This window comes from Lipotes vexillifer, unplaced genomic scaffold, assembly GCF_000442215.2.
Source record: "Lipotes vexillifer unplaced genomic scaffold, Lipotes_vexillifer_v1.1 scaffold634, whole genome shotgun sequence".
NCBI lineage: Eukaryota > Metazoa > Chordata > Mammalia > Artiodactyla > Lipotidae > Lipotes > Lipotes vexillifer.
In genome coordinates this window covers 1,428,576-1,442,724 of record NW_006781096.1, presented here as the reverse complement: position 1 = coordinate 1,442,724, position 14,149 = coordinate 1,428,576, and the positions used below count along the sequence as shown (strand labels likewise).

At 40.0% G+C, this 14,149-nt stretch overlaps 1 protein-coding gene across 3 annotated transcripts in view; it reads left to right on the top strand.

Annotated features, from left to right (window-relative positions):
• Positions 1 to 1,472: 1,472 nt before the first annotated feature.
• The window catches only part of CNIH4 (cornichon family member 4), a 19,576-nt gene continuing 6,899 nt past the window's right edge, over positions 1,473 to 14,149 (top strand). Inside the window, exons 1-3 of one of the 3 annotated variants that reach the window (XM_007454478.1) lie at positions 1,473 to 1,641; positions 5,073 to 5,141; positions 12,796 to 12,908. In XM_007454478.1, coding sequence (XP_007454540.1) covers positions 1,573 to 1,641; positions 5,073 to 5,141; positions 12,796 to 12,908 — 251 coding nt within the window. In that variant the 5' untranslated portion in view covers positions 1,473 to 1,572. The remainder of the gene's footprint in view (positions 1,642 to 5,072; positions 5,142 to 12,795; positions 12,909 to 14,149) is intronic. The other 2 variants (XM_007454480.1, XM_007454479.1) reach the window with 2 other exon arrangements.

Sequence of the window (14,149 nt, the reverse complement as noted above, 5' to 3'; positions counted from 1 at the left end):
TTCATTCAATAAAAAATAAAAAAGACTCAAGAAAAAAAATGATATAAGGGACAGGAGAGAAGAATTACGAATAATTTATTGTAAGATACTTGCATTAGCCACAAAATGGTATAGTGTTATTTAAAAGTGCTCCACAACAAGAGAAGCCACCGCAGTGAGAAGCCCGTGCACCACAGTGAAGAGTAGCCCCCCACTGCTGTACTAGAGAAAGCCTGAGCACAGCAATGAAGACCCAATGCAGCCAATAAATAAATAAATATATATATATATATATGAAAATAAAACAGTAACAAATATGAATCCAATATAATATTCGTCCAACTACATCAATAATCACTTAAAAAATTTTTTTTTGACTGCAAAGCACAGCTTGTGGGATTTTAGTTCCCCGACCAGGGATTGAACCCATGCCCTCAGCAGTGAAAGCACAGGGTCCTAACCACTGGACCACCAGGGAATTCCCAAAAAATACAACCCAACTATATATCATCTACAAGAAACCCAATTTCAATATAAAAACACATATAGATGAAAAGTAAAGGCATGGTTGCTATGACATTAGAGCTTTAATGTTCTCACTATAACAACAACAAAATGGTAATTATGTGAAGCAAAGGATGTGTTCACTAACCTTATTGTGGTAATTATGTTGCAGTATATATGTGCATCAAATCATCACACTGTAAGCCTTAAACTTACACAATGTTATATGTCAATTATATCTCATAAAATTGGAGGGAAAAAAAAGCAAGGGGATAGGGATGGAGAAAGCTGCATTGGGTCGTCCAAAAGGTTCATTTGGATTTTTCCATCAGATGGCTCTAGTACAAAGCATACTAACAGGCAAAAAAACACAGTCTGAAGAGACAGAGCAAGAACCAGATCCAGACTCAGTTGTGGCAGGGATGTTATAATGATCAGACCATGAATTTAAAACAACTATGATTAATAAGCTAAGGAACTACTGGAAAAAGTAGACAACGTGCAAGAACAGATGGATAATGGACTTCCCTGGTGGTGCAGTGGTTAAGAATACACCTGCCAATGCAGGGGACACAGGTTCGATCCCTGCCGGGAACATCCCACATGCCTCAGAGCAACTAAGCCCATGAGCCACAACTAAGATCCCAGAAGCCGCGTGGAGTGGCTTGAAAATCTCTTACCATTCCCAAGTCAGGGATCCAGTGGGTCCAGTGCGGAATTGAAAGAAAATTTAGCACATGGCAAAGAAGTTCTACCGCGTGTCCAGAAGATTACAAGCGATCAGTAAATACTCGTTGACTAATTGCTTGTCACATTTTTGGAAATAATCAATCAGATTTAGGATAGAGACCCGGCCCACCGCTTTGATAGGTATTCGTACTACTGAACTACATTTCCCAGCATGCATCAGACTCACGGCGGTAGAGTTTTGGAAAAAAAGACTACAACTCCCGGCAATCCGCGTCCCGGCGGAGTGGACTGTGTTGCTCCAACAAGCAGGGGTAAGGGCCTATCAGGGGGCGGGGCGGGGCTGGTCCGGGCACCACAGCCAGTTTGACGGAAGGAGCGGCGCGGCGGTGGCGGAGTAGAATGGAGGCGGTGGTGTTCGTCTTCTCTCTCCTTGACTGTTGCGTGCTTATCTTCCTCTCAGTGTACTTCGTATCCTTGCCTGAGGCGGGCGGAGGCCGACCTGGGGCCTTCCACCCGAGGGAGTAGGCTGGGGGTGGGCCTGGGTGGGGGCCAGGGCAGGTGCGAGGGAGGAAGGCAGGCGGCCGGCGACCGGCGCGGGTACCCTGGGCGCTGGCCCGGCCCGCCGGACTGATGTGGCGAGCCCGGGCGGGAGGAGGACCCCGGCTGCCCAACTTCGCCCCTCACCCAGGGGTCCGAGCGGGCCTTTCTCTCGAAGCGCCCCGGCCCGGCCTGCCCGCGGCCGCTCGCCCCTATGACGCCCGGACCCGCTCTGCTCTGCGCGGGGGCTGGCACTTGGCCTCCCCTTGTGGTACTCAGGAGAGAGGGGTCGCGGTTTTCCTCCTTTTGGGTCCTGGAGAGATCAGGGTTGTGGTTTTTCTTGCAGCTCCCTTAGGCCAGGCCCTTCGCCGGATGCTGGGGTCCCGAGAACGACGGCTCACGTCCCAGGGGTGGTCGCTAGTGGACTGTCCCGCGCTGAGCTCGGCGGAGGCGATTTGGCGCCTCTTGTCATTCTCTGGGCAACACCCCCGCTGCCCTCCCCTTTGTTCTCGCGGGTGTTGGAACTTGTAGCCACCTTTCACATCCAGGAGTTGACTCATTTCAAAAACGGGTGAAGTGTTTCCTTCGCGATGCCTTTTTGTAGGAAAGGGAAGGGTTTGTTTTAGAAACCAGCTGCAGCTGATTATTTCGGTTACCCCTGTCCGTTGCAGATCTGTAAATTCAGTAACTATACACGTAATTTAGTTCTCAGTCGTTTATCAGCTTTTACACTTTTCTGTGTCGACCCATGTTTAAAACTTCCATATTTTGTATCGCTGTTCCTGCTACAGTATTCATACTGTATTTTCCAGGCCAATAAATGGTCGTTGAACCTAGCACTCTAGAAGGTGTTTGGGCTACAACTCTACTCTCGAGGGAGCTTCTAGTCTTAGTTGTCACCCAATATGCAACGCACAATCCAATTTTAAGTAATTAAATGTAAGCGAAGAAAAAACATGAGAAGCTCTGCATTGTATTTTTTTCCCTTGGAAATTACATGTGTCCCTTTCTGACAGAATTAAACTTTTTGTTTGCCAGAGCATTCTGGCTTTAGGATGGTTGTACAGAGTATGTTTTCAGTGTGGCTTCATACTTTGTTTTGGCCTGGCAACTTGTTGAAGTGGGAAGGGACAAAACTTGGAATCAGGACTCCTCTCAGCTAGTTATTTGCTATGCACATTACTTCACCTCTCTAAGCCTCAGTTTTCTTATCTTTAAAATGGGGGGGAATTGTTTACTTCCCAGATAGGTATGTGCACAATGAGGGCATGTTAAGCACCTAGCAGCACAATGCCTACCCCATGGCCAATATTTAGTAAATATTGCTCTGCCTTCCCTCCCTACCCCGCATTGAACAGCAGTTTTTACTTTAACTGATGATTTCTGATGAGGAGAACCCTGACTTTTGTTAGGCTTGGCAAACTGATTGAAAGGGCAGCATCACTTAGGAAGTTTTGATGACCTACATCTCTCTTGTGGCATAAGGAACGGGAGCTTAAGTTCAGAGAAATGAAACTTGGATTTATCTACTGCAGTTTGGAAAACTAGTCTTGATAATTTAAAATAGCCTTGGCTAGGGAATTTCCTGACGGTCCAGTGGTTAGGACTTGGTGCGCTCACTGCAGGGGGGCCCCGGGTTCCATCCCCGGTCAGGGAACTAAGATTCTGCAAGCCGGGTGGCACAGCCAAAAAATAAAAAAAGCCTTGGCTTATACCAGTTTATGTACATAGAAACATGTTAGGTGGAGTGTTGGACTTAGATATTAAGGTACATTCAGGATGTGTTTTGATGAAATTCAGCATATTGTATTATTGTATTTTTGGATAGTTGTACTAGCTTAATATTAGAGCCAAGAGGTGGAAAATCATCGGGTATACATTCTGTAGGGATAAGAGTTTTTCTGGACTTTGAACCAATAAGGAAACCTGCAGAGAAGGAAAGGGGTGGATATTCAAAATCAGATACCGGCAAGAGCAAAGGTGCAGAGAAAGGTGTGTTCATGGCATTTCTGGGTGATGGAGGAATAGGCCATCTGGAGCACAAGGTTGATTTTGGCGGCAGCAGGTCAGGTTTGGAAAGGCCAGATTGGATTAGATTTTGGAGGGTTTGAATGTTAAGGAGAGGAGGGCTTTCATTTTTATCCTCTAGGCAATAGGGAGCCATTGAAAATTTTTGACATAAACAAAGTGGTGTATTATGAAGATAAGTCTGTAGAGTGGGTTGGAAACAGGAAAGATTGGAAGGTAAGAAATCATTAGGGAATGGGTTCATTTGGATCTGGAATGGGATACTAATTGTGGAAAGGTGAAAGAGGAATTAATGTGAGTGGTGGTAAAAAGAAATGATTGATAGGACCTGGTAATGATTGATTCTGAGATATGAAACAGAAGGTAGAAATAACTTTCCATATTTTGAGCCTGGGCAAATGATGCTTGTGTCACTGACAGAAATGAAACAAACTGGAGGTGGAACAATTTGTGGAGAAAGTGATGCTTTTGACTTTGGCTGGGTTGAGGTGATAGGGGGACTATCCATATGGAAATGTATAGAATTTAGTTGAGAACATTTCTTTTTACCTATTTTATTGGACATTTTCGAACATAAAGGTAGAGAGAGTAGTGTAATAAACCCCATGTTTCTATTGCTCACCTTCAGTGATTTTCAACATTTTGCTGTTCTTTTTCATTTTTTTCCCAACTATTGTGGGGAGGCTGGGGTGCATTTTAAAGTAAGTACCACACTCAATTGAAGACTTTTTATGTCTCTCTGTCCCTCACATTTTTATTTGTAAGTTTATATTTTGTACTAAAACCCATTTTTTGTTTAAGTCCAGTATAATATATGTTTACTGTGGAAAGTTTGGTTATAGAGAAAAATATTGGGAAAACAAACCATCTGTAATCCAACTTTCAAGACATAACCACTGCTAACATATGACCAAGCTGAGTTTACAGTTTTGTATCCTATTTTTTTTTTCATAGCTTAAGTCTTCAAAGACATTTTATGGATATATCATAAATAAACACTTTTTCTACTATTGGGAATTCAGGTTTATAACATTTAAACTGTTTATATAGGTCATATTTTCCATTTCTTTTGGCCACTGTTTGACATTTGAGGAATCCATGTTGAATGTTCTGGTATGGGTCACATTAGAATTGTGCATAATAACAGGATTATTTTGTGAAAATCACTTGCTCAAGGAACATAAATGAGAAAATTTAGCTGTCTAATAAATGAACTTTAAGGAAATAATCTTTTCAAATCAAAAATCTAATTCTGCTTTGCAACTGGGATTGCTTTCTGAAACTTAAATAGTTGTTATAAAAGAAGTCTAATAATTCCTTATCTTGATTGTCAGATAATTACATTGTCTGATTTAGAATGTGATTACATTAATGCTAGATCATGTTGCTCAAAATTAAATAAGGTAAGACATTTCTTTCCTCATTTTCTGGCATTGAAGTCAGTTCTCCATTTTCTGTGTTAGAGATAATTATAGATAGTCAACATATGTGTATTTGATATTCATTGGAATGTTTGTGGAACTACTGTGCTTTGCAATATTTTTAGATCCTGAAACTATACCAGAAGGCCTAACTTGAAATTTTGTTTCTTTACTCTTTTTCCTTGTTGTCCCTTTGTCCACAATGGACAACATCATTACTCAGACTAGGTGAAGGTTCGTTATCAGTTCATTGTTTTTGTCTTCTGTGTCCAAACCCCCTCCTCCCTGCTCTTTGGGAAGCTCAGTCTGTCTTTTGTTGAATGAAAGAGGACCTTATTGTGGCTCCTTGAGAAATGGAATTAGTTGATTTGTTTTAAGGCCATTTTACCTTTAGTATGTAGTCGGAACTTTATATTGGCAATAAAACTCTGAATTTCCCAGCTCATTTAGATATGGGGAAACCAGTTGGTCCTGATTCATTTTATGAGATGAGCAGACAGAAAAGTTTTCTGGATATAAAAGTTCACATAAAAATACAATAACTGAGAAGTGCTTTTTGGCTTGACCTAAAAATGATTCTCATGGGTCTTTTCACACCTTCAGTCTACTTAAGTTTCTTTGGCCCATGACGGAAATGAAGTTACACTTGGAAAATTAAAATTTCTAGTAAATTATATTCCCCCTCTCCTCTCCTTCCTTCCTCCCTCCTTCTCTCCCTCCCTCCTTCTCTTCCTCCCTCCTTCTCTCCCTCCCTCCCTTCCTTCCCAATTGTCCAGAACATGGTTTAATACAGTGATAGATTTAAATAAAAGATTTTGTTTATCTGCTATGCTTTCAGAGTTCTTTTTTTTTCTTGAGATATAATTGACATGTAACATTGCATTAGTTTCAGGCCTCCTCATCTTTATTTTTAATTTTTTTAAATTTGAAATTTAATTAATTTTAAACAAATTGAGTTCCTGCTGTGTGCCAGGCAGGGCCCTTTGCTTTTTTAAAAATTGAAGTATGGTTGATTAGGCCTCCTCATATTTAGAAGAATGATTTTATACTGATAGATAGATCCATCTAATAATATATATATTTTTTCAGATGGATTGTATTTTTATATTTCTTGCTTACTCAGTATTTTAGGTGGGTACTTTGTGGGTTTTCTTTTACAAAAATACAAATAAACACACAAAAAAAGATTACCTGGATTCTTCTATTGAGAAAGTTACTCCTTCAGTTTGAAGTTAAGTAGTTTTTTTAACGTTAATTTTTGTTTTTATGAAAGTTATACTTGCATACAACTAAAGTCAGAGGTACTACAAAGCTTGTAGTGAAAAACAGCAGTTCCTTCCTGACCCTTTTAAATCCTATCTGTCTTGCTTCTTAGGGGCAACTGATTTCAACACTTGAGCTGTTAATTTTTTTCTGATATTTATATTCATATTTCTCTATGTGCTTGCACTACTATTTCTTTTTCATTTTTTTTGGCCGTGGTGCATGGCTTGCAGGATCTAATTCCCCAACCAGGGATTGAACCCAGGCCACGGTAGTGAATGCCCAGAATCGTAACCAGTAGGCCACCAGAGAACTCCCATTATTTCTTTTTTATAAATTTCTTTTTATTTATTTATTTGTGGCTGTGTTGGGTCTTTGTTGCTGTGTGTGGACTTTCTCTAGTTGTGGCAGGCGGGGGCTACTCTTTGTTGCGGTGCACGGGCTTGTCATTGCGGTGGCTTCTCGTTGCGGAGCACGGCTCTAGGTGTGTGGGCTTCAGCAGTTGTGGCACGTGGGCTCAGTAGTTGTGGCTCATGGGCTCTAGAGTGCAGGCTCAGTAGTTGTGGCACATGGGCTTAGTTGCTCCGCTGCATGTGGGATCTTCCTGGACCAGGGCTTGAATCCATGTCGCCTGCATTGGCAGGTGGATTCTTAGCCACTGCGCCAGCAGGGAAGTCCCTCCCACTATTTCTTGATTTATCAGTTTTACATATTACCTATTGACTTCTGAGTCAGTATGGCAGATTTAGTTCTTAGGTACCCCCTTCTAAACACCTCTCCTATTTTTCTGTTTTCTTTTTAAGTTCATATTCAATGTTTATATCATTATGATACACTATTATATAAACATTTTTTATTGCCGAGCCTTATGGTAGACAGTGATCATATTTTTCTTTCTAATTTTTTTTTTTCTGCATGGCTTTGTCTTTTCAGATAGCATCTTTAAAGCCCTTCAGTACTATTTCCTGCATGTTTCAAACATGCTAAAATAATCTGTCAGTTGTTTTTTTCTAGGTGACATTTCTCCTCAAGACCTACATCCTCTTGCTATAGTCTGGATTGGTTGCTCTTTAGGCCTGTTTCACAGCCTCCATCCTGGGACTCCTGGTTGGATCCCCTGATTCTTGGAAATCATGTCTTCCTTTCTCTTGGCTTACTACCTCGTTTTGCTGGAGTAACTTCTTGAGATTTGGTACATGGGAATTAAATTTTGAGAACTTGCATGTTTGAAAATGTCTTATCCTTTCCCTTGATTGATAGATTCTCTGAGTGTAGAATTCTAGGTTAGAAAAGATTATTTTTCAGAGTTTGCTTGGTCAAGGTATTTTAACTTCTAGTGTTGTTCAAGTTGGGAAGTCTGGTGCCATTTTGATTTCTTATTGTTTTGATGGGATCTCTCTCTTCCCTCTCCTCCCACCCCTACCTCCATCCTCTCCAGAAGTTTTAGAACCTTTATCCTTGGTTGGGTTTATTTATGGTAATCCTTGGTGTTTGGGAATTTTGCAGTGGTATACCTTTGTTTAGGCCTTTTTCACTCATTGTTTTTGGCATTGAGAGGTTCTTTCAATCTGGGAAATTTTCTTCTACTTCTTTCTTTGATAATGTCTTCCCCTTCTATTTTCTCTCTTCTCTTTCAGCAACTTGGATTTGCTGGATAATTTATCTTCTGGATTGATCTCTCAGTTCTTCTTTTTTCTGTCCCTTTGTTTTTTTTTTCTACCTTCTTGTTTAAGATTGCCTCTCTTTTATCTTCTGAATTTTCTTGTATGTATATCATTTATGTCAAATTTTTAATTTCTAAGAGCTTTTTGTTCTCTTGGTTCATGCTTGACTCTCTTCGTTCTCAAGGATATTGATTATAGTAGTTTTGAAATTTCCTTCTGCTTCCTACATTATATCTGTTTTTTTCCAAGTTCCTTTCTCTTTGTTTTTCCCCCTTCTTTCATATTGAGGGCTTTCCTCAATTTCTGATACATGGCTATCTAGTCATACTTTAGGGTAAGGCACGAAAATACTCATTGGAAGCTCATTGGGTGGTCCAGGTTGTTGACTGACTGGTAGGTAAGACTTCACTGAGGGTAGTTGGTGTCTACCTTTTTTGGGGGTACCTGAAATAGCAGTTTTTTGTAGGTGTTTTCTCTTGTGCCATTAAGTTACTCCAGAGAAGAATCTTTCAAACTCTTGCCTGGGTGAAATAAGCCTAGTGCTTCTTACCCCTAAGTTAGGGGAAGAACACATTATTAAGGAGGGAAGAGAAAGAGAACAGAGGGCTTGGTAGAAAGTTAGTATCCAAGTATAATAAGGTCAAGTATCGCTTCCTGAAACTTTTGTTTTAGGTTTTTGTTTATGTAAACCAAAATGCAGCCCACAGTAAGAAATCCAAAGTTTGAAAGCTACTTCTATGTGGATCTGATAGCATGGAGGGGAGTAGTAGTAACATGAGCTAACATTTATCGAGTGCTTACTTTTTTTTTTTACATCTTTATTGGAGTATAATTGCTTTACAATGGTGTGTTAGTTTCTGCTTTATAACAGAGTGAATCAGTTATACATATGTTCCCATATCTCTTCCCTCTTGCGTCTCCCTCCCTCCCACCCTCCCTATCCCACCCCTCTAGGTGGTCACAAAGCACTGAGCTGATCTCCCTGTACTATGCGGCTGCCCCCCACTAGCTATCTGTTTTACGTTGCGGCTGCTTCCCACTAGCTATCTATTTTACGTTTGGTAGTGTATATATGTCCATGCCACTCTCTCGCTTTGTCACAGCTTACCCTTCCCCCCCCCATATCCTCAAGTCCATTGTCTAGTAGGTCTGTGTCTTTATTCCTGTCTTACCCCTAGGTTCTTCCTGACATTTTTTTTTTCTTAAATTCCATATATATGTGTTAGCATACGGGATTTGTCTTTCTCTTTCTGACTTAGTTCACTCTGTATGACAGACTCTAGGTCCATCCACCTCATTACAAATAGCTCAATTTCATTTCTTTTTATGGCTGAGTAATATTCCATTGTATGTTCAATATACGCAAATCTATCAATGTGATTAACCATATTAACAAATTGAAGGAGAAAAACCATATGATCATCTCAATAGATGCAGAGAAAGCTTTTGACAAAATTCAACACCCATTTATGATAAAAACCCTGCAGAAAGTAGGTGTAGAGGGAACTTTCCTCAATATAATAAAGGCCGTATATGACAAGCCCACAGCCAACATCATCCTCAATGGCGAAAAACTGAAAGCATTTCCACTAAGGTCAGGAACAAGACAAGGTTGCCCACTCTCACCACTCTTATTCAACATAGTTTTGGAAGTTTTAGCCACAGCAATCAGAGAAGAAAAGGAAATAAAAGGAATCCAAATCGGAGGAAAAGAAGTAAAGCTGCCACTGTTTGCAGATGACATGATACTATACATAGAGAATCCTAAAAATGCTACCAGAAAACGGCTAGAGCTAATCAATGAAGTTGGTAAAGTAGCAGGATACAAAATTAATGCACAGAAATCTCTGGCATTCCTATACACTAATGATGAAAAATCTGAAACTGAAATCAAGAAAACACTCCCATTTACCATTGCACCAAAAAAAATAAAATACCTAGGAATAAACCTACCTAAGGAGACAAAAGACCTGTATGCAGAAAACTATAAGACACTGATGAAAGAAATTAAAGATGATACAAACAGATGGACAGATATACCATGTTCTTGGATTGGAAGAATCAACATTGTGAAAATGACTCTACTACCCAAAGCAATCTACAGCTTCAATGCAATCCCTGTCAAACTACCACTGGCATTTTTCACAGAGCTAGAACAAAAAATTTCACATTTTGTATGGAAACACAAAAGACCCCCAAATAGCCAAAGCAGTCTTGAGAACGAAAAATGGAGTTGGAGGAATCAGGCTCCCTGTCTTCAGACTATACTACAAAGCTACAGTAATCAAGACAGTATGGTACTGGCACAAAAACAGAAATATAGATCAATGGAACAGGATAGAAAGCCCAGAGATAAACCCACACACATTGGTCACCTTATCTTTGATAAAGGTGGCAGGAATATACAGTGGAGAAAGGACAGCCTCTTCAATAAGTGGTGCTGGGAAAACTGGACAGGTACATGTAAAAGTATGAGATTAGATCACTCCCTAACACCATACACAAAAATAAGCTCAAAATGGATTAAAGACCTAAATGTAAGGCCAGAAACTATCAAACTCTTAGAGGAAAACATAGGCAGAACACTCTGTGACATAAATCACAGCAAGATCCTTTTTGACCCACCTCCTAGAGAAATGGAAAGAAAAACAAAAATAAACAAATGGGACCTAATGAAACTTAAAAGCTTTTGCGCAGCAGAGGAAACCATAAACAAGACAAAAAGACAACCCTCAGAATGGGAACAAGTATTTGCAAATGAAGCAACTGACAAAGGATTAATCTCTAAAATTTATAAGCAGCTCATGCAGCTCAATATCAAAAAAACAAACAACCCAATCCAAAAATGGGCGGAAGACTTAGACATTTCTCCAAAGAAGATATACAGACTGCCAACAAACACATGAAAGAATGCTCAACATCATTAATCATTAGAGAAATGCAAATCAAAACTACAATGAGATATCATCTCACACCAGTCAGAATGGCCTTCATCAAAAAATCTAGAAACAATAAATGCTGGAGAGGTTGTGGAGAAAAGGGAGCACTCTTGCACTGCTGGTGGGAATGTGAATTGAGTGCTTACTTTGTGTGTGGCTTACATATATTATTTTGTCTAATTCTCTAAAATAACCTCATGAGGTGTAAGTATTATCTCCATTTTACAGATGAGAAAATCATGATTTAGAGGGGGTAGATAACTTCCTAAAATTGCACAGCTAATAAATACGATAGAGCATGTTTTACTCCAGGCTTATCTGATTTTGCAGCTTACACATATTAGCATTATGTTAAATTGGTTACACTTTAAAAATGCATTTACATATTTAAAAACGTTTTGGTTTATTGCAAATTAGGTTTAAGGCCCTTCTTCTTTGTTTATTAAGAAAAAGTGGGATATCCCTGGTGGTGCAGTGGTTGAGAATCCATCTGCCAATGCAGGGGACATCGGTTCGAGCCCTTGTCTGGGAAGATCCCACATGCTGCGGAGCAACTAAGCCCATGCACCACAACTACTGAGCCTGAGCGCTAGAGCCCGCGAGCCACAACTACTGAAGCCTAGAGCCTGTGCTCTGCAACAAGAGAAGCCACCCCAATGAGAAGCCCACGCACTGCAACGAAGAGTAGCCCCTGCTCGCCGGAACTAGAGAAAGCCCATGCGCAGCAACAAAGACCCAATGCAGCCCCCCCCAAAAAAAAAAAAGTATCTAAGGGAATTTCCTGGTGGTCCAGTGGTTAGGACTCCGTGCTTTCACTGCCCAGGGTGTGGGTTCAGTCCCTGGTTGGGGAACTAAGATCCTTCAGGCCTCGCAGAGTGACACCCTCCCCCGCAGAAAAAAAGAAAAGAATGTATCTGAAATCTAAATGCAAGAGACCTGGGGCCAGTGTGTCTGGGCTTCTGTTATAGCTCTGCCACTAAGTAGCTGTGTGACCTTGGGCAAGTTACTTAATCTCTTGAATTTTATTTTCCTCATTTCTATAAGTTGGGAGTGCCAGTTTGTGGCTCAATAAATACTAGCTATTAACTTCCATTAAAAGAAAAATCTCTACTCACAGGAGAGGAAAACTGTTGGTGAATTGAGAACCTGCCACAATAGCTGTTGATATATGAGAACTAGAATATTGCACAATAAACAAAGAACATAGATAAGGGCACTGGGTGCTCTAAAGCCAATAGTCTGGGATTCTGTTATCCTGGTCCATTATCATATTTGTTTAACTTCGAGCTGATATTGTAAGCTGTTAAAGTACTTTTTTTTTTCTGGTGGATGTGAGATGATTTCCCTCAGGGTTCTGGAGCTTGGAAATGTTTAGGATCAGTATTCTGACCTGAAAGGCAGCATGTATGTTGATATAAACCATCCCAAATTAGAGTAAGAGCCTTTAGCACAGATACAGGAATAGAAAGTAAATAATACTCTATTTTTTCTCTAGTTGTCATTTGTACCTGCTTAGAGAATGTATCTGAATCTTTGCTTAGGGTAAAATGTAATTAAAGACTAAGTGCATTATTTTTAAGCTGTGTCCTGATTTATTTGCACTGGGTAAGCAGTGATAGCAGTATGCAAATCTGGGACATCCGAGCCTAAAAATAATCTTGAAACACTAGCTTGAAAATTCTCTGTACTTTCTTTGATTTAATTTCAAGTAACATGTACATTCCTCAAGGACACAGCGGTGAGATGTAATACTGTGTTCTTCCCTTGCAGTGGGTAATTCCAGAATTGGTTGGCCATACTATTGTCACTGTATTAATGCTCATTTCATTGCACTGGTTCATCTTCCTTCTCAACTTGCCTGTTGCCACTTGGAATATATATCGGTGAGTACAGTTGGTTTATTTATACATATGAGTACTGGTAGCATAAAGTTCACCCATTTAAACTATACTATCCAATATGTTTTTGGTATATTTATAGATGTAAGCAACCATCACCACAACGTATTTAAGGACATTTTCATTACCCCCAAAAGAAGCCCTATGTCCTTTAGAAGTCACTCCCCTCCCCCAGCTCTAGGCAACTGCTAGTCTCCTTTCTGTCTTTGTAAAATAACCTGTTCTGGACAGACATATCATTTAAAAGAGATCAATATGTGATCTTTTATGGCTTCTTTCACTTAGCATAATATTTTCAGGGTTCATCCATGCCGTGTCATGCATCAGTAGTTTATTCCTTTTTATTGTGGAATAATATTCCATTGTATGGCAATACTACATTTTGTTTATCCATTTGCAGTTGATGGGCATTTGAGTTGTTTCCACTTTTTGCCTATTATGAATAATTCTACTATGAACATTCATGTGCGTATTTTTTTCGTTAAAATTATTCTTTTACCAAAATGCAATGTAATCGTGTGTTTTTTTATTATTAACATCTTTATTGGAGTATAATTGCTGTACAATGGTGTGTTAGTTTCTGCTTTATAACAAAGTGAATCAGCCATACATATACATATATCCCCATATCTCCTCCCTCTTGCATCTCCCTCCCATCCTCCCTATCCCACCCCTCTAGGTGGACACAAAGCACCGAGCTCATCTCCCTGTGCTATGCGGCTGCTTCCCACTAGCTATCTGTTTTACATTTGGTAGTGTACATATGTCAATGCCACTCTCTCACTTCATCCCAGCTTACCCTTCCCGCTCCCCATGTCCTCAAGTCCATTCTCTACGTCTGCGTCCTTATTCCTGTCCTGCCCCTGGGTTCTTCAGAACCATTTTTTTTTCTTTCTTAAGATTCCATATATATGTGTTAGCATATGGTATTTGTTTTTCTCTTTCTGACTTACTTTACTCTGTATGACAGACTCTAGTCCATCCACCCTCACTACAAATAACTCAGTTTTGTTTCTTTTTGGCTGAGTAATATTCCATTGTATGTATGTGCCATATCTTCTTTATCCATTCATCTGTTGATGGACACTTAGGTTGCTTCCATGTCCTGGCTATTGTAAATAGAGCTGCAGTGAACATTGTCGTACATGACTCTTTTAGAATTATGGTTTTCTCAGGGTATATGCCCAGTGGTGGGATTGCTGGGTCATATGGTAGTTCTATTTGTA